General features: G+C 43.9%; 1 protein-coding gene across 6 annotated transcripts in view; it reads left to right on the top strand.

Annotated features, from left to right (window-relative positions):
- The window catches only part of clip1a (CAP-GLY domain containing linker protein 1a), a 68,302-nt gene that overhangs the window by 31,996 nt on the left and 10,150 nt on the right, over positions 1-26,156 (top strand). For 3 of the 6 annotated variants that reach the window (XM_029678130.2, XM_065026653.1, XM_029678129.2), the window contains exons 4-20: positions 182-306; positions 471-687; positions 849-1,046; positions 1,411-1,502; positions 1,713-1,773; positions 5,034-5,138; positions 6,527-7,435; positions 7,668-7,742; positions 8,068-8,125; positions 8,905-9,061; positions 9,346-9,511; positions 9,715-9,930; positions 11,788-14,451; positions 15,031-15,168; positions 15,889-15,995; positions 22,031-22,151; positions 22,289-22,341. In XM_029678130.2, the coding sequence (XP_029533990.1) occupies positions 182-306; positions 471-687; positions 849-1,046; positions 1,411-1,502; positions 1,713-1,773; positions 5,034-5,138; positions 6,527-7,435; positions 7,668-7,742; positions 8,068-8,125; positions 8,905-9,061; positions 9,346-9,511; positions 9,715-9,930; positions 11,788-14,451; positions 15,031-15,168; positions 15,889-15,995; positions 22,031-22,151; positions 22,289-22,341 (5,462 nt within the window). The remainder of the gene's footprint in view (positions 1-181; positions 307-470; positions 688-848; positions 1,047-1,410; positions 1,503-1,712; positions 1,774-5,033; positions 5,139-6,526; positions 7,436-7,667; positions 7,743-8,067; positions 8,126-8,904; positions 9,062-9,345; positions 9,512-9,714; positions 9,931-11,787; positions 14,452-15,030; positions 15,169-15,888; positions 15,996-22,030; positions 22,152-22,288; positions 22,342-26,156) is intronic. The other 3 variants (XM_065026655.1, XM_065026654.1, XM_065026656.1) reach the window with 3 other exon arrangements.

Raw genomic sequence — 26,156 nt, 5'->3', positions numbered from 1 at the left:
ATTATGATGATTATTATTATGAACTGTAGCCTTGGTAGTTTTATCTCATGCCAAGCTCGTTACCCTCTAGGTGCTTTGAGATTCTTTCAGTAATGAAAGCGCTCTATAATAAAAAATCAAATAATTAAAATATATATATTTTTAGGCTTTTCTGAACTCTTTCTTTGCACGTTCTCTGCAGGTTGGTGGCACAAAAGCTGGTGTGGTTCGCTTTCTTGGTGAAACAGACTTTGCCAAGGGAGAGTGGTGTGGTGTGGAACTAGATGAGCCCCTGGGAAAGAACGATGGGGCAGTGGCAGGAACCAGGTAATCAGACCAGAGGGGATTATCACACAGGCTTGAGAAACATGCTACTCTGGCAACCAGTTTGTTTAAAAGAGAGTTAAGTACCGGCAAGTCTTATGGGTGTTATTTGTATATAAGTGACATCTGTTTTTTTTTTCATATCCACTTCATTTGTATTTCCTCAGATACTTTCAATGCCAACCCAAGTATGGCCTGTTTGCCCCAGTCCACAAGGTCACGCGTATTGGCTTCCCCTCCACCACGCCGGCCAAGGCAAAGACCATGGTGCGGAAGTTGGTGGCCACGCCCTCGGGCCTGAAGCGCAGCCCCAGCGCCTCCTCCATCAGCTCCATGAGCTCTGTGGCCTCCTCCGTCAGTGCCAAGCCCAGCCGCACAGGCCTGGTGAGGCGCACACACACACTTATAAGTGCATCCACATTCACAACTGCAGAGCAACAAGATGTCTGTTCTTTAATTGGTCTTGCCTTTTGCTGTCCTGAGTAAAACTCCCACCCCCCATTAACCAGTCTAAACACTCATCTACCCCCCACCCACCACCACAGCTGACAGAAACGTCATCACGGTACTCGAGAAAGATCTCTGGCACCACAGCAGTTCAGGAGGTGCTGAAGGAGAAGCAGCAGCACATCGAGCAGCTGATGGCGGAGCGGGACATGGAGAGGGCAGAGGTGGCCAAGGCAACCACCCATGTGGGCGAGGTGGAGCAGGAACTGACCCTGCTGAGAGAGGACCAGGAGCAGGTCAATACACACTGAGTTCCTCCTCATGGTTTACACACACACAAGCATTCGCCCTCAGGATTATTTACACACACATTTCCCCACAGATAAGTCCCAGGACGTTACAGTTTTGGAACTTGTACTCTCATCTGCAGAAGTGTCATACATGACCATGACAAACCTTGGGTAATGGTTTGGGAAAACACCTTGCTGTACCTCACACTCATGTAACAAAAACCTCTGCACTGCCATCAATGAGAAAGCACTTGTTTTTATAGCCAACTCCCAGATGCATAGCGGCCTTCCATAACATTGTTTTGTCATGAGAGTCATCAACTTATATTCATGATCTGATTTAATGAATGCATATTCATGTGTTGTGAAGATGGAGGCCAAGATGGACCAATTACGCACCCTGGTGGAGGCTGCTGACAAGGAGAAGGTTGAGCTGCTCAATCAGCTGGAGGAGGAGAAGAGGTGAGGCTTCAGAGGGGTGTGGGGTCTAACTATGGGTATAACAATGTTCTGATTGTTATCAGTACAGTATCACAGGAGGAAAATGGGGGGGGGGAATTTATGTAGGTCAGATTGAAACCCTGTTTCAAACCCTTGATCCATGATTCCTTTTTCAGATCTCTTATGTTAAATGTTCCTGAACTATAATCTGAAGTCTGCTCTGTGTGATAGGAAAGTGGAGGACCTCCAGTTCCGTGTGGAGGAAGCTTGCATTACCAAAGGAGACCTGGAGGTAAACACACACACACACTTCTCCACAAACTCAAAATATGAATACAGTTTTCCTTTCTAATGCTATGGAGCATCTTTGATTTACATGTTCCGATCTCAAGTTAAAATCGTCCCCTAAGTGACTGGAATTAATCCATTTGATGCTGAGGTGTATCAGAAATCCACCAACACTGCATCTCATCAGGACTGCCGTTGAAACTCCTTGTCTTGTGAAACAGACATTTTGAGTTAAAAGCATCCTGTTCTGATGAGTGCAGACTAGAGTCCACCTCTGGAATTAAGTCACTCCGCAACATCCCTGCTCCCGATCCCTGAGATTAAAGTGGTAGGGTGTACATTAGATTCTAACATAATCAATGAATAAATATTTTTGAAGGTCCCTATTTGGCTACTCTGTATACATTTCATCAACAGTTTGGCCACCGGCTTGTGATTTTAAGTTGGCAAGTGAGTGATTGGTGTCCTTGTCAGTGACATGTCCTTAATCTAGTATGCCAAGGACTGAGCATGAATATTCTCTTCAGTCTGTCTACACCAGAGATCTGTCCTGCCCAGTGCCCACAGTCCTATTAGGTTTGTTGCATGGCATGATCGATGCCATCTCACTCAAGACTGAAATCTCATTCTCTATCGTGTGACAGTAAGGTCCTCCATGGAACAGGGCTGTCAGAATCAGACCTGACTGAACCTGGCTCTGATGTTCTTTTAGTGTCCATGAAGTCATGCTTTTGTAGAGGATCAGCCTGAGCACGGCACTGCAGACTCGCTGATCTACAAATAACTAAACTATTATCCATGTATTGTCATTCTTCCAAATATGCGCAGTGCCTTGATTAGACCGATCTTCACAAACCTGGAGGTCTTCATCATTTCATGACTATGTAGCATGTGGATATTAACACAGCTTGAATGTTCCCAACTTGTTTTTGGAACACTGTTTGCTTAAAATAAACACCCGAGCCTAGGATCATTTTAGGAACTAGTTGGTGTTTATTTCTTTCCTGCTTCCCTCTTGCTAAGAAATGTCGTTGGCACATCAGACTGTAAGGTTTGCACACTGTTCTTCACCATCACTCTAGTGCTATTTGATGGGAATGTGGAAATGTGGGCTAGTTCTTGGAGAACAACTTACTTTTTCTGCCTCTCCCTTGGCTAACCATATCTTTGTTTATGGAGCAGAGACTGGGAAGTAGGTGGACCTGGGGCTGTTTAATATGTACACGTCTGATCAAAGGATTTGTGTCATTATTTATCCCACAGTGCAACTCCAATCAGGGGACCATCCCAATTACCCTGATGGCGTCCCACATCAAATGTTATCTTTAAAAATGAGTGCTACAGGGTTAGAAGTAATACCCCCTTTTTATCTTCCTTTGATTGCATACTAACGGTCTGTGTACTACTTACTGCAGAAATGTATATTATTCACATGCATGCAGCTTTTAAAAAACAACAACAAACCAAATCAACACAGCAAATGTTTTCTGTTGATTTCAAGCAATTGACGGTGTACAAATGTTGTCTTGTAACTGCTTCAGGCAGTGACGTTACTGCTTCTTTTTCTTCTCCTCTTGTTCATGTTGGCCCAGTGCTAAGCATGGAACCACTGGAGATGCTCCCCTCCACCATCTCACAGCCTAGTCACGGTCTTGACCAACCACTGGAGATGCATCTCACAGCCTAGTCACGGTCTTGACCAACCACTGGAGATGCATCTCACAGCCTAGTCACGGTCTTGACCAACCACTGGAGATGCATCTCACAGCCTAGTTAAGGTATTGACCAACCACTGGAGATGCATCTCACAGCCTAGTCACGGTCTTCACCAACCACTGGAGATGCATCTCACAGCCTAGTCACGGTCTTGACCAACCACTGGAGATGCATCTCACAGCCTAGTCACGGTCTTGACCAACCACTGGAGATGCATCTCACAGCCTAGTCACGGTCTTGACCAACCACTGGAGATGCATCTCACAGCCTAGTCACGGTCTTGACCAACCACTGGAGATGCATCTCACAGCCTAGTCACGGTCTTGACCAACCACTGGAGATGCATCTCACAGCCTAGTCACGGTCTTCACCAACCACTGGAGATGCATCTCACAGCCTAGTCACGGTCTTCACCAACCACTGGAGATGCATCTCACAGCCTAGTCACGATCTTGACCAACCACTGGAGATGCATCTCACAGCCTAGTCACGGTCTTGACCAACCACTGGAGATGCATCTCACAGCCTAGTCACGGTCTTGACCAACCACTGGAGATGCATCTCACAGCCTAGTCACGGTCTTGACCAACCACTGGAGATGCATCTCACAGCCTAGTCACGGTCTTGACCAACCACTGGAGATGCATCTCACAGCCTAGTCACGGTCTTGACCAACCACTGGAGATGCATCTCACAGCCTAGTCACGGTCTTGAGCTCCAACCTTCCCATTGCCATCTGTTGAAATCGGAAGTAAATGTTCTGCCCTTGGTAGCAATTCAATTAATTGCATTTTAATGTAAAAATTAATGAATCGGTCTGGGGGTGAACTAGGATTTTTTTTTTTTATATGTTCTGCCCCATTCTACAGTTTAATTTTTTTTTTTTTTTTTTTTTACTGATTTGTCTGTTCGAAGTAGTTTCTTTATGAATGTGGTTTCTGATATTGTTTTATCTGCTGATCAGTGATCTTATACTCACTAAACAAATGGGTGTGATCACAGAAGAGAGAGAGCGCAGTGTTGCTGTTACAACCTGCCACGGCATCTCCATTTCATGTAAATAGTTAAGTTTCATTTCCCTTTCCTGTTCACATGAATGTGCATAAAGGACCTCAAAATCATAGAGTAAAGCAGGAGATGGTGGGGGGGGGCAAAAACATTCCAACGGTGCTTTCTCTTTTTATGTGCAGTCACGTCCATTTCGATTTGCGCTCATTTGCTGGCTCACTCACTCAGTTGTTCACACATACTTCTATGCATTCCTTCCTAGTCTTTCCATTTGGTTGTTCACCAGGTCATTCTGCATGGATTCCTCTAATCACAACCAACAACTACACATCCATAACCATTGCACATCTCCCCTGCTGCTTCTATCATATCCTCTTATCACCACCTCCAGCTACATCCCCAATGCTCACCTGTGCTTGGCATGGGATCTGCATGGGGTACCCTTCCTTCCCCTCCCTACCTCTTCCTCTGTCTGCGTTGGGCTGGCATGTGATGGTGGCACTGGTTTTGTTCTCTTCCTCTCCCCTTCTTTACTAACAGACGCAGACCAAACTGGAGCATGCCCACATTAAGGAGCTTGAACAGAGCCTGCTCTTTGAAAAGACCAAAGCTGAGAAACTCCAGAGAGAGTTAGAAGACACTAGGGTAATGGATCTTGCTCTGCACAGTGGTGCGTTTGGAAAGAGGGGTGGAGTGTGGATGGTAGCAGGGGTAATGTTGCAACTCTTGGGAGGGTGTACAATGGGTTACAGAGGATCTCCAAATACCTGTTGCACTGGCTTCCATATGCTGTTTTTCTGACCATTTCTGCCATAGAGGCTTGTGGATGGAGAGTCGGTATTTAACTGCATTTGAATATCTCTAAGCAAACATTGAATGGTGTAGTTGACTAATCTTTTTACTTGAAATTAAGAATATTATCTCTTGGCCTCAGCTGTAAGTCAGAGATCCATTTGCAGCATCTCTCGCATGCTTTCATTCTCTTCCCATTTTGTCAAACATGAAACATTCCTGTGTCTTACCCAAACAGGAATCTTAAGCACATGGCTGCTGTCACTCAAAACATTTTGAAATATTCAGACTTTAAATCTTGTCTATTGGGTTGAAATGCAACCCCTGCCCAAAAAAAAAAAAAAAAAAAGAAATGCTGTACTTATAGTTTTCCTAAACATCATCAATCCTGTTCTTTTTAGATTTGCCGTTTTCTGGGTAAAACCTAGACTTCGGCCATGTCAGGGCCACACTACATATAGGATCATTAGGGTTCTCCATCGTGGGGTTATTCACTTGCCTCTTTCTCCATGTTTTCCTCTGCCCACTGTCTCCACAGCTTTTGTGGTGCAACATGGTAGCCAGACTGCACCCCTATACCCAACCGTTGCTCCCAGTTGTCCTTTGTCCCCCCCATTTCTACCAGCCCCAATTGTCCTGCCCATCTGGGAACCCCCGCCTCTTGCGAGTCTATTTCCTGCTCCCACCCCTTAACCATTCTTATATGCGTCTGTCAGGGGTTTCACAGCCAGTGATGGAGTATTAAACTGCCATCCTCAAGGGCCCATAGTCTCTGCTGGTTTAGTTTTTCCCTGGTTCTTAATTAATTATTTGACGTCATTAGTTGGGGGAGAGAGTCTTAACTATCAAGTTTCTCTGGCCTAAATTGACCCCTGATATAGACGTAAGGATGAAAACCAGTAGAAGCTGCAGCATTTGGGGACAGTAGTTCAATACACAATAATTATGTGTGATGACTGATATGGTTCCAGCTTATATCCACTAGAGGGTGGTGTAGTACTTCAACTAGGCATTTTATGCTAATGTGGGTCTGCGCTGTTACTTTCATTGCGCTACTGCAACTATGAAGGACATCTGTTTGTAAATGACTTTCTTAGAAAAATATTGACCCATGTAAACCTGTCTGATGACAAGGGGCTTCAACAGCTACCCTCTTGTCCTGCCAGTACACACACAATCACAATGTTTCCATAGGTTGAAGAACATGCTTTTGTTTGAGCCAGAGTTGTGCCGTCCCATAGGTGGCCACGGTGTCAGAGAAGTCCCGCATCATGGAACTGGAGAGGGACTTGGTGCTGAGGACCAGGGAGGTGGCTGACCTGCGGCTGCGTCTGGAGGTCCAGCAAAGCTCGGAGGGCTCAGACTCCACCACCTCCCCTCTCCTGGAAGAGGTGAGCTCTCTGAGGGCTCAGCTGGCCTCTCAAGAAGACCAGCAACAGGTTGAGCTGGCTGGGCTGAAGGAGATGCTGGCAGCGGAGGAGAAGGCCCACAGTGAGGCAGTGTCTCAGTTCCAAGTCTCATCCACCAAGGTCTCCACAGACAACGAGCAGTTGAAGCTGCGCCTCAGTCAGAACGAGAAGGAGAATGCAGACGTCATAGAGCTGTGGCGCTGCAAGCTGGAATCTGCCATCGCCTCACACCAGCAGGCCACGGAGGAGCTGACGGTGTCCTTCAGTAAAGGGGCCGGTTCCCAGACGACAGAGCTGGTGGAGACCAAGAGTGCCCTGGAGAGGCTGAAGGTGGAGCACAAGCAGGCACTGGAGGAGGCGGGAGCCAGGTGTGAGGCAGAGGCTGCAGCCCGGGCACGGGAGACAGGGGAGCTCAACAAACAGCTGCTGGTCGTGTCGGAGGAGAAGGAGTGCCTGGAGGAGAGCCTGCGGTCCAGTGTGGAGAGTGCTGAGGAGCAGCACCTGGTGGAGATGGAGGACGTGCTGGGCAAACTGCACACTGCTGAGCTGAAGGTAAATGAGCTGGAGGAGCATGAAGCTAAGCTTGTCCAGCAGACCCAGGACCGTGCCAAGGAGGTCCAGGAGCAGGTGGCAGCTATGGAGGTCCTGCAGTCCCAGGCAGGCCAAGGTAACCAAGCTCTCCAGAACCTGAGGACCCAGCTGGAGGAGGCCCAGAGCCAAGCTCGCTCACAGGGCAACAGGGTAGGTCCATACCCACGCCATACTACCATTGTCCATGACCATATTCAAGAAAAATAAGAGTGAGACACACCTGTGGTATTTCATGTTGTATTGATTTATCCCTACCTTCAAAGCAATTTGCTTTTGTTTCATTTTATTCTTTATTAGCTTTTCCTTCATTTTGTCACTCATTTTTTCCCCCTTCAAAATGTTCTCCATGTCCATGGTGTCATGCCCTGGCCTGTGGCTGTAGGTCATTGAGTTGAACTCTGAGCTGGAGGGTAAGCAGCAGGAGCTCCTCTCCTTGGAGCAAGAGCTGGGCAACCTGGTGAGTACTAGGGCTTATGACTGGTGTTGTGGCGCCAGGGGTTGGGAATGGGTGGACTTACATGACTGTAGTGCTCAAGGTAAGCTCAGGTAAGGAAGAGCATAGCATTGAAATTCTAGCTTTTTGTTTTTTTATGGGAATGATAAAACGTATCTACCTTCTATTACACACTTACGATACCATCAAAATTATAATCCTTAAATACAAATGTTGGTTAAATAACTTGTGTAGAACATTATTAGTTGTCAATCATTTTGAGGTTTGTCATGGAAAACTCTTGACTTAAGCATGCACAAATGTATTCATCAAAGTTTTATTTCCTCAGAAACAAAAACTGTCAGAAAGCACAGACAATCAGGCTAAGTCAACACAAACTATGCAAGGTAAATAGATGTACTTTTTTCATGTATCAACGTTACAGGATGTTTGACCTGTAACAACGTTAGTCTTTGTTTTCTTATTACTTGGGTTACATGGGTTTTTATCTGCAAGACATATTTTACCAGAAAGAAAATGTTGACTTCAAGCTAATCTAATGATTAGCAATTATGTGGTTTTGTGCAAATAATTCATTATATTGGTCCACATGGCCAAGCAGTAGACAATAGATTAGTGCATGTAATTGTGTCTTGCTTAGTGCTAAGAACTTGAATGATGCAAGCTGATAGTGTCGGCCTAAATTCCCTCATTCTCTGTCAGAGTTGCTTTAGAAGCTTAGCAACAAAAAAAAGAGCAGTGCACATCCCACTCAGAGGCTCTTAGAAGCCAACGTGCAGGTCAGAACACTGGCCAGCACTACCCTTCAGTACACACAGCTCAATATGACCATTCTCCCTACGTACATTCAGTAATGTAACTTTGCAACCTACACCAGGGGTTTCCAAACCTGCTTGTTTTTGTTGTCTTGAGTTTCTGCTCGATAAACCAGGTTGTGATTACTGAATCAATGTGTGAATCAAAAGGGCAACCGCAACCTGTTTTGAGAAAGTTATCCCTGACCAACACCACAAAATATCACCAATGTTTTACTAAAATAATCACTGTAGAGAGTCTGAGGTAGTCATTATGTTTATATTGTGTAACAAATTGGCTGTGTACAGTATGTGTGTATGTGGATTGAGGCTTGTTACCCATGACTGAATTATGTGTTCCTCTCACTCAGGGCTGGAGAGGAAGCTAAAGGCTGGAGAGGAGAGGCTTGATCAGCTCGCAAACGAAAAGGCCAAGCTTCAAAGTGACATCTCAGACATGATGAAGTCATCAGGCGACAGTTCAGCACAGCTTACCAAAATGAATGAAGACATCACTCAGAAAAAAAGGTACACAATGAAATGTCACAAACAAAGGTGTTCTCAAACATATTAAAGTAGTTTAATGGCTTACTGTCATCTGAGAAGTACACAATCCGGTTTCCTCCAGTGCCAATATTTAATGAGAGTATGACAACAATGCACAAAACCTGTCCATCGCCCTGGTTTATCAGTTCTTCAGTTTCAGTCTAAAACTGTTTGAATCTGTCCTCTACAATGAAGCCACAGTTTGTGTGAATGCCACTGGTCTCGTTTGGTCAGAGATTGATCTCCCCCTCCTTCCCCTTTACCAGGAGTCTGGAAGAGTTACAGACCCAACTCGCAGAGGAGAAGGAGCGGGCTGCATGTTCTGAGGAGCAACGACAGCAGGAAGTTGCCCAGAAGGAGCAGGAGCTGAAGGCTGCCAGAGACGAGCATCAGGGCCAGCTAAGCAACCTGCAGGGGAAAATCACACAACTGGTGAGTGAAAACCCAGAGATGGCTTTGAGATGTTGATGATTAGATGTGAAGGGAAGAGGTTTGTTGTAAAACTGCCTACATTCTTCAGTAATAGACGTTTTACTGTCTCTAACCCAAACACTGAAATAATCTACCGCTGTCCCCCTACCAAACAGCAAATGATTGATGTTAGTTACTGTCTCATTAATTTTATTTGTGTGTAGGAGAAGAGTTTGCAGCAGTGTGAGGCCCAGGCCAAGGATCTTCAGACCTCCCGGCAGAAGGCCCTGTCTGAGGCCTCAGAGCACCATGCCAAGCAGCTCCAGGAGCTGCAGGGTCAGGCTGACAAGACCAAGCAGGAGCTGAGTGTCTCCAGGAAGAAGGCCCAGGAACTGGAGAGGCTGGTGACTGAGCTGCAGCCTTACAAAGAGAAGGCTCAGGTGAGCACCCACCATATCATTATCAGGACCACCATGTTTTATGTTCTCAGGAGGAGCTGCCTTTTTGTACAAAAAATCTTGCTGCTTTGCATTAGCTTTCTTTAGGTTGACTGAAGTATTAAGTGAACATTTTTCCAGTATAGTCCTATCCACTTTATGTAAGAGATGTCAGTAGCACCTTATTCTACAGTACCAGAAATGACCTGGTTATTATTATGTCATTACCATTTGACTGTTGTTTCCAAGTCAAATGAAGTGTTGCCTGAAATGGTCTATGGTCAGGTTTGATATTCACTTGATGCTAATTAGACCACCTCACTTCTAATGTCTGGGTAGTAATCATACTGTAGGAAGGAAGGTAAGAAGTAGCTGAAGTCTGTATTACTTTAATGAAAGGTTGACTGTTAGAACAATTATGGCATATCACAGTGACCTCGTTCTTTGATTTCATAAAAACACACTAAGCCCAAGATTCATTTTAGCGTTTTATCTGCTCATATTATTGCTTTTGATAATAACTATTTATGTAAGCCCATTGCACCATGTCATATATCATATGTGTTGTCACATATGCACCATCTTCATTTCAGCATTGACTGTGTGGCTATGTTGTGGTGTGGTGTGGTGTGGTTTTAGGGCCTAGTTTGAAAGCAGAGGCACACCTTAGATATATATATATTTAAAAAACTGATGACATTTTAATTCATGCTTCAATAATCTTGATTAAGTGGATGTAGTAACCACATAATTGTTAGTGGTTTAATTAGTGTCGTTTCACGATGAGTAGCCGGTATGTAAAGTGTAGGGCTTCAGTCTGGGTTGTTCCACAATTTCAGTCCCTTTTTGGCAGCGTAACTTGTTGTAAAAAAGCTTTTTCCTCATGATACCATCTATTTTGTGAAGTGCACCAGTCCCTCCTGCAGCAAAGCACCCCCACAACATGATGCTGCCACCCCCTTGCTTCACGGTTGGGATGGTGTTCTTCGGCTTGCAAGCCTCTCCCTTTTTCCTCCAAACATAACGATGGTCATTATGGTTAAACAGTTCTATTTTTGTTTCATCAGACCAGAGGACATTTCTCCAAAAAGTACGATCTTTGTCCCCATGTGCAGTTGCAAACCATAGTCCAGCTTTTTTATGGCGGTTTTGGAGCAGTGGCTTCTTCCTTGCTGACCTGCCTTTCAGGTTATGTCATATAGGACTGGTTTTACTGTGGATATAGATACTTTTGTACCTGTTTCCTCCAGCATCTTCACAAGGTCCTTTGCTGTTGTTCTGGGATTGATTTGGTTGACGTGTTATGCTCGACACACTCAATTTTACACCACAAAACAACAGAAAATTGCCTAAAAGTGTAGAACGAGCTCGTCTGCTTTTGCACTAGTTTGACCATATTAAACGAGTTCTGTTCACGTCACGGCTTTTAAAATGCAATATTGGTGCACAATTTCTACTTAATGTCAAAGGGATACAAAAGGGCAGAATTTCGTGGCACAACCATTATAAGACGATTAAAACAGGGTTATCTACTTGTAGAAACATATTCTCAATGGAAAGTTATTCAATTACGCACACACTCCACCACACCTGGTGCACACTGATTGAAAACCTGAATCATTAGAGCCCACTTAGAAGGCACACACACACCTACATACACATCATAAGCACTCCATTGGTGTACCTCTGTTTTCAAAGTTTTCATGGTGTCAGCTTTGTTTTTTTTTCTCCCAACTGTCTTTTATGCTTGCACCAGCTTAACTTTTCCAATTGCATTTGATAACTTTTGTAATAAAATGCTTGACTTGTTTTGTTTTCCCTTTATATGCCCATTTTTTTCTTTCAACCTTTTTCCCTCAGTTTCTTTCTGGTGAGCTCGACTACTCCGGGCAGCATATTGAGAGATTGTCCACAGACCTGGAGAAGCAAATCTCAGTGCTGGCGCACATGTCTAAGGAAAGCTCAGATCTCAAAGCTCAGGAAGGAAGTCTCAAAAATCAACTCTCTGAACTCGAGGCCAAGCTCTCAGCCTCGGAGGCTAGTCACCAGGAGCTCTCAGGTAAGACTGAAGAACTTCTGACACTGAGGGACAAGCTCACAAAAGAGCAGGAGGAACTTTGGACCACCAACCGGAAGCTAGATGGAGAGAATGCCTCACTATCCAGAGAGGTGGAGAAGCTTAGAGTTGCTGTTGAGGAGGCACAGGCCAATAACAAATCCCTCAGTCAATCTGAAGCGGAGCGTCAGTCCCAAATTGAGGAGCTTCAAAAGACAAATGCAGAGAAGCATGGGGTCCTTTTGAAGTACCAACAGGAGATCCTGCAGCAGGAAACTAAGAGGAAGCAGCTAGCAGAGGTCTATGAGAAGACCTGTGAGGAGAGGAACGAGCTCCAGCAAAGCAGGGAGAAGCTGACCTCTGAGAAGGATAGCCTTTTGTTGGAGAGGGATGCAGCCAGAAATGCTAAGAAATCCCTTGATGCAAAGAATGTGGAGTTGCAGGCAAGGTGTCAGTCTTTAAGCTTGGAAAAAGAAGACTTCTATCTGAAAAACACTCAGCTGCAGGCACAGACAGAGACCTTGGGCAAAGATAAAGTGGAGATGTTTACTCAAATTAATGCTGCCATATTTGACAAAGAGGCCCTCCAAGCCTTGAATGCAGAGCTTCAAAATCAGCTGAATATCACTAAGAAGGATCTTGAGAAGTCTGTCCGTGACAAGGTTGAGCTACATGCTTCAAAAATGAGCCTGGCCAAAATGCTGGACCAGTCCAAGACCAGCAGTGAGGTTACCGACTCTGAGAGGCTTCACCTCCTGCAGGAGAAAGAGGACCTGCTTGCTACCCAGCGAAAGGTGTGTTCTGAGAAAGATGAACTTATCAAGGAGAGAGAAGAGTTAAAGGAGAAGCTCAGACTTTCTACAGAGGAAGTGGCAACCTATAAGGAGAAAGTTAAAGAGCTGTTGTCATCTTTTGGCGAGGAGAAGGAAGCACTTTGTCTCCAGAATGCAGAGACTGAGAAGGCGCTACACTCCATACGCAAAGAGAAGATGGCTATAGAATTAACACTGGAAAAGCAGAACATGGAGAGTGACTGTTGGGTACATGAAAAGGAAGAGCTGGAAGAAAAGCACACACAGGAGGTCTCTGAAAAGTGTTCTCTAACAAAAGAGCGTGACAAGCTAGCAGGTGAGATCTGCAGTATGAAGGACCAGTTGGACAGCTCCACTAAGGCCAATGATGACCTGAAGCAAGCCAATTCCAACCTCACGTCCTTGCTGGAGGAATTAAAACAGAAGATAGAAAAGGTGGAGGCTGAGGGAGCTTCCTTGAAAAAAAAAAAGGTTGATCTACAGGCACAGCTTCAGAAGCTTTGCTCAGAGAGGGAGGCCCTTGAAAAAAGCAAAACTGAACTTGCAGAGGTGCATCATGAACTAAAAGGCAACTCTGAACAGATGCGTTTGGAACTCATTAAGAAGAACGATACCCTAACAAAAAAGCAGGATCTCCTGCTTTCGCAGCAGACGGAGCTTAACAAGAGCCTACAGAAGGACAAAGAGGATCTGCTTCTGCAGGTCCAGGAGTTCAAAGGTCAAACGGAATCACTTTCAAAGGCAAAAATGCTTCTTGAATTGCAGCAGCAGACTGAAGCAAGTGACCGAAGTAAACTGTCCTCTGCAAAGGATGACCTCTCCAGAGAGATAGAGGACTTACAGACACAGTTGTTCACTCTGACACAGGAGAAGATTACTCTCCTGCAGTCTGAATCCAGCCTGAAGGCAGAGGTTGCCTCTGTTTGTGTTGAAAGAGACACAATGGCCTCTGAGAGAAATAGTTTGCGTAGTGATTTAGGGCAACTTAAGACGACCCACACTGGCTTGTTAGGTGACAGACAGGGTCTTCTTGAGGAGAATGTCCAGATGCAAGTCAAAGTGCAGGACCTCACTCAACAATCTGTCACCAGGGAGAAGGCCATGGATGAGTTGTCTGCCAACCTTAAGGATATTGGAGTGGAGAGAAAAGCCTTGGCTGGGGAGGTTGAGAACTTAAAGGCACAGCTGAAGGAGAGGGACCAGGAAAAGGGTGACTTGGCTGGAGACCAAATATGCCTGTCTGCCAAGCTGGAGAAGCTTGTCAACGAGGTCTCCTCCCTGGCTAAGGAGAAGGTAGACCTCCTAGCTATACAGTCCCGCCTGGAGCAAGACCTTTCCTCCCTCCACAGCAGCCAAGAGAGTAGGGATGGGGAACACTCAAGGCTCATGGGGGAGGTAGAGAAGCTGCAAGTTACCCAGACACAGCTTGAAGCAGATGCCCAGGCCCTACGGGCTGAGAAGTCAGTGATGGAGGGACAGCACAAAGCCTCTGTGGAGGAGGCATCTGTGTCTTCCAAGGTCAGAGAAGAAATGGCCACCAACCTGGAAGACCTGAAGGTCCAGAAGGATGCCTTGCTCAATGAGAGGGACAAAGCCACCCAGCAGGTCACCCAGCTTGAGGCTCAACTAAAAAATGCTATTTCCAAGCAGCTTGAGGTACTCCATTACTAACAAACCCTGTAACTAACTCTCACGTTGAGCTGCCTGTGGTCATGTTTCAACCTCACTGCATGCTACTCCGGTCTTCTATTTAACTTCATTTTTGTTTAATCTCCTTTACTAACTGCTCTCTTGCTTCTAGTCCATTGCGAACAGTTTATTTATGAAATGTAAATTCCTTTGGGCTTACATGGTTACATCTCCGCTCCCTTAGAATTTGGTTTGAAAATAGTAAGTAGTAGTAGATGTGGGCATTACAATGATTCCTGAGGATTACACTAATTGCATAGGAGAAACAATCATTGTAACCCCCTAGAGCTTCAAAATCCGGTTTGGAATGACTTGGATGACTGACATGCAAAGCATGGAAATTAACTCTGCATAATATGAGAAAATGGAGTGATCCTTTAGGGATCCTCTTGTTAGAGTTGATTTGGGCTGTGTAAAATAAGGTTCCATCAAATGATGATATCTCAGGACATAGGGGTTCACCTCAACCAACCCCTATCCAAGTAAGTTACAGGTATTTCATTATATATGTCTGGTTGACATGCCCCCCTCTCCCTCACTACCTAGGCAGCGGAGTCCTCAGGGAAGACTGCTGAGGTCGTGGAGTTGCTGACAGAAGAGAAGGGCCTTCTGCAGCAGGAGAAGATTGAGGCCCAGTCTCTGCTGGAGGAGTTCAGGCGTGACAAGCAGGAGATGACCAATCAGGTATATGGAGAATGTAATGCCTCTGTTGGGGTATACTATAGTGGTTGAGCATCATGGATTTTCAATAAGGTATGGAGATTGTTGAAATTGTATGGGTGAGGAATGATGGCTTTGTCACTGTCATACAGGGCTATCACTAAGGACTTTGGAAGGGGCTCCTTGTAAACTTAACAGAAGTTTGGTTTCGGAGTGTAATGGTTGCAAACCACTTTTATAAGTTATTATTCACAGTATAATACAGTGATGCATGTAAACAGAATTTTAGCCACAGGTGCTGGCATGCTCACACTAAGATCCACGTTAAACAGGATTTTAGCCACAGGTGCTGGCATGCTCACACTAAGATCCACGTTAAACAGGATTTTAGCCACAGGTGCTGGCATGCTCACACTAAGATCCACGTTAAACAGGATTTTAGCCACAGGTGCTGGCATGCTCACACTAAGATCCACGTTAAACAGGATTTTTCAGGCCCATAATTATTTTTTATTTGATCATTTCAACTTGTACTTTTTTTGTGTGTGTTCATTTCATTGCCCAACATCAAATAAGAATTTGCATCAATCCTTTTATGTACTCATACTGGCACAAGTAAAGTTCACTAGGGACTGAAAGCTATAGTGAGAAAAATGCTCTCAACTTGAACTTTCACAGGATTCAAACAATCTGTATTATATACAGTACATTAGAAGTGATATATGTTTTTTTGTTAATGCACAGCTGGATTCCTTGAAGCAACAGAATTCCAAATACAAAAAGGAGCTCAACCTTTCTAAAGAGCAGCTCAGCTCAGAGAACCAGAAAATCAGCGGCCTGTGCCAGGAGATGTGAGTATACTGTGTGGTGTGTGTGTTTGCCTTCAGAAAGTATTCATACCCCTTGATTTTCCACATTACACATTTTGTTGTGTTACAGCCTGAATTAAAATTATTAAACTGATTTACACACAATACCTCATAATGATAGTGATATTTAAAAAATATTGTAGCAATTTTATTGAAAATGAAATTAAGAAATATCACATTTACATAGGTATTCACATCCCTGAGTCAAATCAAATCAAATTTTATTTGTCACATACACATGGTTAGCAGATGTTAATGCGAGTGTAGCGAAATGCTTGTGCTTCTAGTTCCGACAATGCAGTGATAACCAACAAGTAATCTAACTAACAATTCCAAAACTACTGTCTTATACACAGTGTAAGGGGATAAAGAATATGTACATAAGGATATATGAATGAGTGATGGTACAGAGCAGCATACAGTAGATGGTATCGAGTACAGTATATACATATGAGATGAGTATGTAGACAAAGTAAACAAAGTGGCATAGTTAAAGTGGCTAGTGATACATGTATTACATAAGGATGCAGTCGATGATGTAGAGTACAGGATATACGTATGCATATGAGATGAATAATGTAGGGTAAGTAACATTATATAAGGTAGCATTGTTTAAAGTGGCTAGTGATATATATTTACATCATTTCCCATCAATTCCCATTATTAAAGTGGCTGGAGTTGGGTCAGTGTCAATGACCGTGTGTTGGCAACAGCCACTCAATGTTAGTGGTGGCTGTTTAACAGTCTGATGGCCTTGAGATAGAAGCTGTTTTTCAGTCTCTCGGTCCCAGCTTTGATGCACCTGTACTGACCTCGCCTTCTGGATGATAGCGGGGTGAACAGGCAGTGGTTCGGGTGGTTGATGTCCTTGATGATCTTTATGGCCTTCCTGTAACATCGGGTGGTGTAGGTGTCCTGGAGGGCAGGTAGTTTGCCCCCGGTGATGCGTTGTGCAGACCTCACTACCCTCTGGAGAGCCTTACGGTTGAGGGCGGAGCAGTTGCCGTACCAGGCGGTGATACAGCCCGCCAGGATGCTCTCGATTGTGCATCTGTAGAAGTTTGTGAGTGCTTTTGGTGACAAGCCGAATTTCTTCAGCCTCCTGAGGTTGAAGAGGCGCTGCTGCGCCTTCTTCACGACGCTGTCAGTGTGAGTGGACCAATTCAGTTTGTCTGTGATGTGTATGCAGAGGAACTTAAAACTTGCTACCCTCTCCACTACTGTTCCATCGATGTGGATAGGGGGGTGTTCCCTCTGCTGTTTCCTGAAGCCCACAATCATCTCCTTAGTTTTGTTGACGTTGAGTGTGAGGTTATTTTCCTGACACCACACTCCGAGGGCCCTCACCTCCTCCCTGCCTCTGTAGGCCGTCTCGTCGTTGTTGGTAATCAAGCCTACCACTGTTGTGTCGTCCGCAAACTTGATGATTGAGTTGGAGGCATGCGTGGCCACGCAGTCGTGGGTGAACAGGGAGTACAGGAGAGGGCTCAGAACGCACCCTTGTGGGGCCCCGTGTTGAGGATCAGCGGGGAGGAGATGTTGTTGCCTACCCTCACCACCTGGGGCGGCCCGTCAGGAAGTCCAGTACCCAGTTGCACAGGGCGGGGTCGAGACCCAGGGTCTCGAGCTTGATGACGAGCTTGCAGGGTACTATGGTGTTGAATGCCGAGCTGTAGTCGATGAACAGCATTCTCACATAGGTATTCCTCTTGTCCAGGTGGGTTAGGGCAGTGTGCAGTGTGGTTGAGATTGCATCGTCTGTGGACCTATTTGGGCGGTAAGCAAATTGGAGTGGGTCTAGGGTGTCAGGTAGGGTGGAGGTGATATGGTCCTTGACTAGTCTCTCAAAGCACTTCATGATGACGGAAGTGAGTGCTACGGGGGCGGTAGTCGTTTAGCTCAGTTACCTTAGCTTTCTTGGGAACAGGAACAATGGTGGCCCTCTTGAAGCATGTGGGGACAGCAGACTGGTATAGGGATTGATTGAATATGTCCGTAAACACACCGGCCAGCTGGTCTGCGCATGCTCTGAGGGCGCGGCTGGGGATGCCGTCTGGGCCTGCAGCCTTGCGAGGGTTAACACGTTTAAATGTCTTACTCACCTCGGCTGCAGTGAAGGAGAGACCGCATGTTTTCGTTGCAGGCCGTGTCAGTGGCACTGTATTGTCCTCAAAGCGGGCAAAAAAGTTATTTAGTCTGCCTGGGAGCAAGACATCCTGGTCCGTGACTGGGCTGGGTTTCTTCTTGTAGTCCGTGATTGACTGTAGACCCTGCCACATGCCTCTTGTGTCTGAGCCGTTGAATTGAGATTCTACTTTGTCTCTGTACTGACGCTTAGCTTGTTTAATAGCCTTGCGGAGGGAATAGCTGCACTGTTTGTATTCGGTCATGTTGCCAGACACCTTGCCCTGATTAAAAGCAGTGGTTCGCGCTTTCAGTTTCACGCGAATCGGATAGCGTCTTCCCAGTAAGCCATGTTTCCGTGAAGCAGAGAACGTTGCAGTCTCTGATGTCCTTCTGGAATGCTACCCTTGCTCGGATTTCATCAACCTTGTTGTCAAGAGACTGGACATTGGCAAGAAGAATGCTGGGGAGTGGTGCGTGATGTGCCCTTGTCCTGAGTCTGACCAGAAGACCGCTACGTTTCCCTCTTTTTCGGAGTCGTTTCCTTGGGTCGCTGCATGCGATCCATTCCGTTGTCCTGTTTGTAAGGCAGAACACAGGATCCGCGTCGCGGAAAACATATTCTTGGTCGTACTGATGGTGAGTTGACGCTGATCTTATATTCAGTAGTTCTTCTCGACTGTATGTAATGAAACCTAAGATGACCTGGGGTACTAATGTAAGAAATAACACGTAAAAAAACAAAAAACTGCATAGTTTCCTAGGAACGCGAAGCGAGGTGGCCATCTCTGTCGGCGTAGAAGCACCGTTGGTGGCGATTACAGCTTTGGGTTTGCTTGTGCATAGCTGATACAGACATACCCATCTGGATTTGTGGATTTTCTTCCTTGCTCATTTTCTCAAGCGCTTAAATTAGATGGGGAGTCTTTCCACAGATTTTCAGTGTGATTCAAGTCTGGGCTTTGGCTGGGCCACTCAAAGGCTTTCACATTCTTGTTCCGAATTACAAACTTTGTCTCATGACCAACTTTTTCAACCTGCTGTCGTGCCTTCTTCACGACTGTGCGCGTGTGTTTGGACCATTCATTGTTTCCTCTATCCTTACTAGTCTCCCATCACTGAAAAGCATCCCCATTGCATGATGCTGCCACCACCATGCGTCATGGTAAGGATGGTGTTAGATGGGTGATGAGCTGTGCCTGGTTTTCTCCAGACATAAATCTTTGCATTCAGGCCAACTGGTTACGTTTTTGTGTTAATTATGGATCCCCATGCAGCTACACTTCCTGGGATCCAGCAACATATGACAGTTAAATGAATGCATACATACATGCATACATACAGGGTGGCAAAAAAGTATTTAGTCAGCCACCAATTGTGCAAGTTCTCCCACTTAAAAAGATGAGAGCCCTGTAATTTATCATAGGTACCCTTCAACTATGACAGACAAAATGAGGGGAAAAAATACAGAAAATCACATTGTAGGATTTTTAATTAATTAATTTACAAATTATGGTGGAAAATAAGTATTTGGTCAATAACAAAAGTTTATCTCAATACTTTGTTATATACCCTTTGTTGGCAATGACAGAGGTCAAACGTTTTCTGTAAGTCTTCACAAGGTTTTCACACACTGTTGCTGGTATTTTCGCCCATTCCTCCTTGCAGATCTCCTATAGAGCAGTGATGTTTTGGGGCTGTTGCTGGGCAACACGGGCTTTCAACTCCCTCCAAAGATTTTCTATGGGGTTGAGATCTGGAGACTGGCTAGGCCACCTTGAAATGCTTCTTACGAAGCCACTCCTTCGTTGCCCGGACGGTGTGTTTGGGATCATTGTCATGCTGAAAGACCCAGCCACGTTTCATCTTCAATGCCCTTGCTGATGGTAGGCTTTGTTACTTTGGTCCCAGCTCTCAGCAGGTCATTCACTTGGTCCCCCCATGTGGTTCTGGGAGTTTTGCTCACCGTTCTTGTGATCATTTTGACCCCACGGGGTGAGATCTTGCGTGGAGCCCCAGATCGAGGGAGATTATCAGTGGTCTTGTATGTCTTCATTTCCTAATAATTGCTCCCACAGTTGATTTCTTCAAACCAAGCTGGTTACCTATTGCAGATTCAGTCTTTCCAGCCTGGTGCAGGTCTACAATTTTGTTTCTGGTGTCGTTTGACAGCTCTTTGGTCTTGGCCATAGTGGAGTTTGGAGTGTGACTGTTTGAGGTTGTGGACAGGTGTCTTTTATACTGATAACAAGTTCAAACAGGTGCCATTAATACAGGTAACGAGTGGAGGACAGAGGAGCCTCTTAAAGAAGTTACCGGTCTGTGAGAGACAGAAATCTTGCTTGTTTGTAGGTGACCAAATACTTATTTTCCACCATAATTTGCAAATTAATTCATTAAAAATCCTACAATGTGATTTTCTGGATTTTTTTTCCGTCATTTTGTCTGTCATAGTTGAAGGGTACCTATGATGAAAATTACAGGCCTCATCGTTTTAAGTGGGAGAACTTGCACAATTGGTGACTGACTAAATACTTTTTGCCCCACTGTACATACATACATACCGTTTAAAATACTACATGACATTACATTTCATAACACCTTACCCAACACATTCAATGTGTTCACTCAGGCCACCACATATTACAATACAATGTGCACGTGTGTGTGTCTTATGTGTGTCTACTTGTGTGTGTGTCTTATCTGATTCTACTGCATGCGTCAGTCCCCCATGTAGCCATGGCTCTATGTAGTACAATGCGCCTCCCAATAGTCTGTTCTTGACTTGGGGATTGTGAAGAGACCCTTGGTGGCATGTCTTGTGGGGTATGCATGGGTGTGCTAGTAGTATAAACATACACCTCGGTGCATTCAGCATGTTAACACTTCTAACAAAAACAAATAATGATGAAGTCAATCTCTCCTCCACTTTGAGCCATGAGAGATTTCATTCATATTGTTAATGTTAGCTCTCCTTGTACATTTAAGGGCCAGCCGTGCTGCCCTGTTCAAATGAATTTACCACAAATGGACTCCAAGCTGTAGAAACATCTCAAGGATGATCAATGAAAACAGAATGCAACTGAGCTCAATTTCGAGTCTTATCGCAAAGGGTCTGAATACTTATGTAAATAAGGTATTTCACAAAACCTGTTTTCGCTTAGTCATTATGTGCATAGATTTGATGAGGGCAAAAAAAAAAACATACATACATACATACATACATACATACATACATACATACATACATACATACATACATACATACATACATATATTTAGAATAAGGCTAACTTAACAAAATGTGGAAAAAGTGAAGGGGTCTGAATACTTTCGGAATACACTGTATGTATGAAGACCACAGCAGCCCAGATCATTTTCTTACTAGCCCTACCTTCCATTTGTCATCAATGGAATATCCCTGTTGAATATTTTCTCAATGTTTGTTAGTCAGATGGGCCTTGACAGTCAGCTGTGTATCTATCTGGCAGGTCCTGGCTCAGTGCCAACATCTGACAGCGGGTTTGGGGCAGAGGGGGTACTATCTCGGTAATTAACCCTTGATGCAGGGAGCAGTTAAATGCAGTTGATCGCTAGGATAATTATTGAATCTGTCTTGATTTATTTATTTTTCTTAATAGATTTACTTAAAAGAAATGCAAACTTGCTTTCTTTGCTACATGCTTTTAATTGTCCTCGCTCTGACATTCTTATTCTGAGTGAAAATACATTACACACACACTGGGTATGAGTTATAGCTCATTGCTCTCAACAGTTTTCAGACTTTAAATATTCAGACATTGAAGTGTCAGACATTGTCTTCATACCCAACCTCAATTCCCAAATATCTGAGATAAGAATTATTATTGAATTATAATAATGTGTGTGTTTAGTGATAAGCTGGAGCAAGCTACCTCTGTGAAGTCCCAGTCCCTGGTGGCCTTACAGGAGGAGAACAACAAGCTGACCAAGGAGCTTGGCAGCAGCAAGAAGGAGACCAGTGGCCAGCAGAAGGTACCACCACTGGACTACTGATGTGTTACCTCCTCCCTCAAACTGCCTCTATATTTTAAGAATGTAACATTTACATTGAATTACTACAACTTTCCAACCAAGCAATTCATCCTATAATGTATGTTCTTTTTTCTTAGCTGGAAGCTCAGCAGTCCAAGCTCAATAAACAGTTGCAAGAAATTAAGCAGAGGTGAGAAACTGTGTAGAAACATGGTGTATGTAGCTAGCCCTGTCTATAATGCTGTTTTAAATTCCATCCAAATCAAGTGTCCGAAAATTGTTTGTCGTTTCTAGTCGAAAATAGACAATCCCAACAGTTCTGTAATTAACTTCTTGGTGACGGGGGCAGTATTGAGTAGCTTGGATGAATAAGGTGCCCAGAGTAAACTGCCTGCTAATCTGTCCCAGATGCTAATATATGCATATTATTAGTAGTATTGGATAGAAAACACTCTGAAGTTTCTAAAACTGTTTGAAGGATGTCTGTGAGTATAACAGAACTCATATGGCATGCAAAAACCTGAGAAAAATCTAACCAGGAAGTGGGAAATCTGAGGTTTGTAGTTTTTCAACTCTTTGCCATTCCAATATACAGTGTAAATGGGGTCATATTGCACTTCCCAAGGCTTCCACTAGATGTCAACAGTCTTTAGAACTTTGTTTGAGGCTTCTGCTATTAAGGGGAGAGAATGAGGGGGGATTGAGCCAGGTGTCTGGCAGAGTGCCACAGGCTCGTGACGTGCAGTGCTCTCGTTCCATTGCTTTTCTACAGACAGGAATTCTCCGGTTGGAACATTATTGAAGATTTATGATAAAAACATCCTAAAGATTGATTCTATACTTAGTTTGACAAGTTTCTACGGGCTGCAACGGAACATTCTGAACTTTTTGTCCGATGTTCGGCTGGACCTGAACGCGTTTGGATTTGTTCACCAAACACCCTAACAAAAGAAGCTATTTGGACATAAATTATGAACTTTATCGAACAAATCAAACATTTATTGTGGAACTGGGATTCCTGGGAGTGCATTCTGATGAAGATCATCAAAGGTAAGTGAATATTTATAATGCTATTTCTGACTAATGTTGACTACACGATATGGTGGATATCGTTTTGGCTGCTTTGTTGTCTGAACGCTGTACTCAGATTATTGCATGGTTTGCTTTTTCTGTAAAGTTTTTTTAAATTTTTTTATCTGACACAGCGGTTGCGTTAAAGAGAGGTTTATCTCTAATTCCATGTATAACACTTGTATTTTCATCAACATTTATGATTATTTCTGTAAATTGATGTGGCTCTCTGCAAAATCACTGCATGTTTTTGAACTACTGAATGTAACGTGCCCAATGTATACGGAGATGTTTTTATATCAATATGAACTTTAGCGAACAAAACATACATGTATTATGTAACATGAAGTCCTATGAGTGTCATCTGATGAAGATCATCAAAGGTTAGTGATTAATTTTATCTCTATTTGTGCTCTTTGGCTGGAAAAATGGCTGTGACTTGGTGGTGACCTAACATAATCGTTTGATGCTTTCGCTGTAAAGCCTTTTTGAAATCAGACACTGGTTGGATTAATGAGAATTGTATCTTTTAAAATGGTGTAAAATACTTGTATGTTTGAGGAATTTTGATTATGAGATTTTTGTTGTTTTGAATTTGGCGCCCTGCACTTTCAATGGCTGTTGGCAAGGTGGGGCGCTACTGTCCCACATATCCCAGAGAGGTTAATCATGGATGTTTGTATCACTTTTCCGTTCATCAACGTGGCATGTCATGTTTGTGCTCTGTCTACACTGTCTGCTAACATCCTCTTTTGCCTTTTTTTACACATTAATTAAAAATGAAAAGCTGAAATGTCTTGGGTCGATAAGTATTCAACCCCTTTGTTATGGTGTGCCTAAATATGTTAAGGATGAAAAAAATGCTTACGTTGCATGGACTCACTCTTGTGTGCAATAATAGTGTTTACATGATTTTGGAACGTCTACTTTGTCGCTGTACCCCACACATACAGTTTATCTGTAAGGTCGAGCAGTGAATTTCAAACAAAAGATTCAACCACATAGACCAGGGAGGTATTCGAATGCCTCGCAAAGAAGGGTACATATGGGTAAAACAAATTTAAAGCATATTGAATATCCCTTTTGAGCATGCTGAAGTTACTAATTACACTTTGGATGGTGATTCAATACACCCAATCACTACAAAGATACAGGCGTCCTTCCTAACTCAGTTGACGGAGAGGAAGGAAACCGCTCAGGGATTTCACCATGAGGTCATCGGACTTTAAAACCATTCGTTTTTAATGGCTGTGATGGGAGGTAACTGAGGATGGCTCAACAACATTGAACATAAATGACAGAGTAAAAAGGAAGCCTGTACACAATAAAAAGGCGCTGAAGTAATACTACAAAAAATGTGTCAAAGCCATTAACTTGTTGTGCTGAATACGTTTTATGTTCGAGGCAAATCTAATACAACACATTACTTAGTACCACTCTCCATATTTTCAAGCATAGTGATGACTGCATGTAATTGCTAAGGACTAAATGTTCAGGATAAAAAAGAAACGGAATGGAGCGAAGCACAGTGATCTTAGAGGAAAACTTGGTTGTCTGCTTTCCACCAGACACTGGGAGATTAATTCACCTTTCAGCAGGACAATAACTTAAAACACAAGACCAAATATAAACTGGAGTTGCTTACCAACAAGACAGTGAATGTTCCTGCGTGGCCAAGTTAGATTTTCAAGCAGATTTAAGTTAAAACTATGGCAAGATCTGAAAATGGTTGTCTAGCCATGATCAACAACCAATTTGACAAATCTTGAAGAATTTTGAGAAGAAGAATGGGCAAATGTTGCACAATCCAGGTGTGGAAAACTATTAGACTTTCCCAGAAAGACTCACAGCTGTAATCTCTCCCAAAGGTGATTCTAACATGTTTTGACTCTGTTACCATAGAGAGGTTGCTGTTCAATGAGTAATCCCTCTAATTCACTTGCTTTTTGTCATCACAGTATGTTTACAGTGCCTTCAAATTATTTATACCCCTTGACTTATTCCACATTTTGTTGTTTGAGACTGAATTCAGAATGGATTAAATGTTTGTTTTTTCACAAGTGTATTGAAAATGAAGAATATTAATTGACAAGTATTCACACCCCCACATATTTTCAATGGGATTCATGTCTGGGCTTTGGCTGGGCCACTCAACGACTTTCACATTCTTGTTCTGAAGCCATTCCAGCATTGCTTTGGCTGTATGCGTGGGGTCATTGTCCTGTTGGAATGTAAATCTTTGTTTTCACTCTGAAGCAGGTTCTCATCAACGATTTTCCTGTATTTGTCTCCATTCATTGTTCCCTCTATGGGGCAGCAGGGTAGCCTAGTGGTTAGAGCGTTGGACTAGTAACCGAAAGGTTGCAAGTTCGAATTCCCGAGCTGACATGGTACAAATCTGTCGTTCTGCCCCTGAACAGGCAGTTAACCCACTGTTCCTAGGCCGTCATTGAAAATAAGAATTTGTTCTTAACTGACTTGCCTAGTAGAATAAAGGTCAAATTTAAAATTTAAATTAAAATCCTTACTGGTCTCCCAGTTCATGCCACTGAAAAGTATCCATATAGCATGATAATGCTACGGGTGATGAACTGTGCCTGGTTTTCTCCAGACATACCGATTTCCATTCAGGCCAAAGAGTTAGTTTTGTCTCATCAGACCACAGAATCTTGTGCCTTATGCTCTGAATCTTTCATGTGCCTTTTTGCAAACTCCAGGCGCTCTGTAGTGTGCCTTTCTCTCAGGAGTGTCTTCTGTCTGGCCACTCTCCCATAATGCCCAGATTGGTGAAGTGCTGCAGTCTGTCCTTCTGGCAGGTTCTCCCATCTCAGCCAAAGATCTCTGTAGTTCTGGTGGTCATTGGGTTGTTGGTCACCTCCCTGACCAAGGTCATTCTTGCCCATTTGTTCAGTTTGGTCAGACAACCAGCTCTAG

This window comes from Oncorhynchus nerka, linkage group LG13 (genome assembly GCF_034236695.1).
Source record: "Oncorhynchus nerka isolate Pitt River linkage group LG13, Oner_Uvic_2.0, whole genome shotgun sequence".
Lineage (NCBI taxonomy): Eukaryota > Metazoa > Chordata > Actinopteri > Salmoniformes > Salmonidae > Oncorhynchus > Oncorhynchus nerka.
Note: the sequence above shows the minus strand (reverse complement) of the source record. Positions and strands in the feature narration are given on the sequence as shown.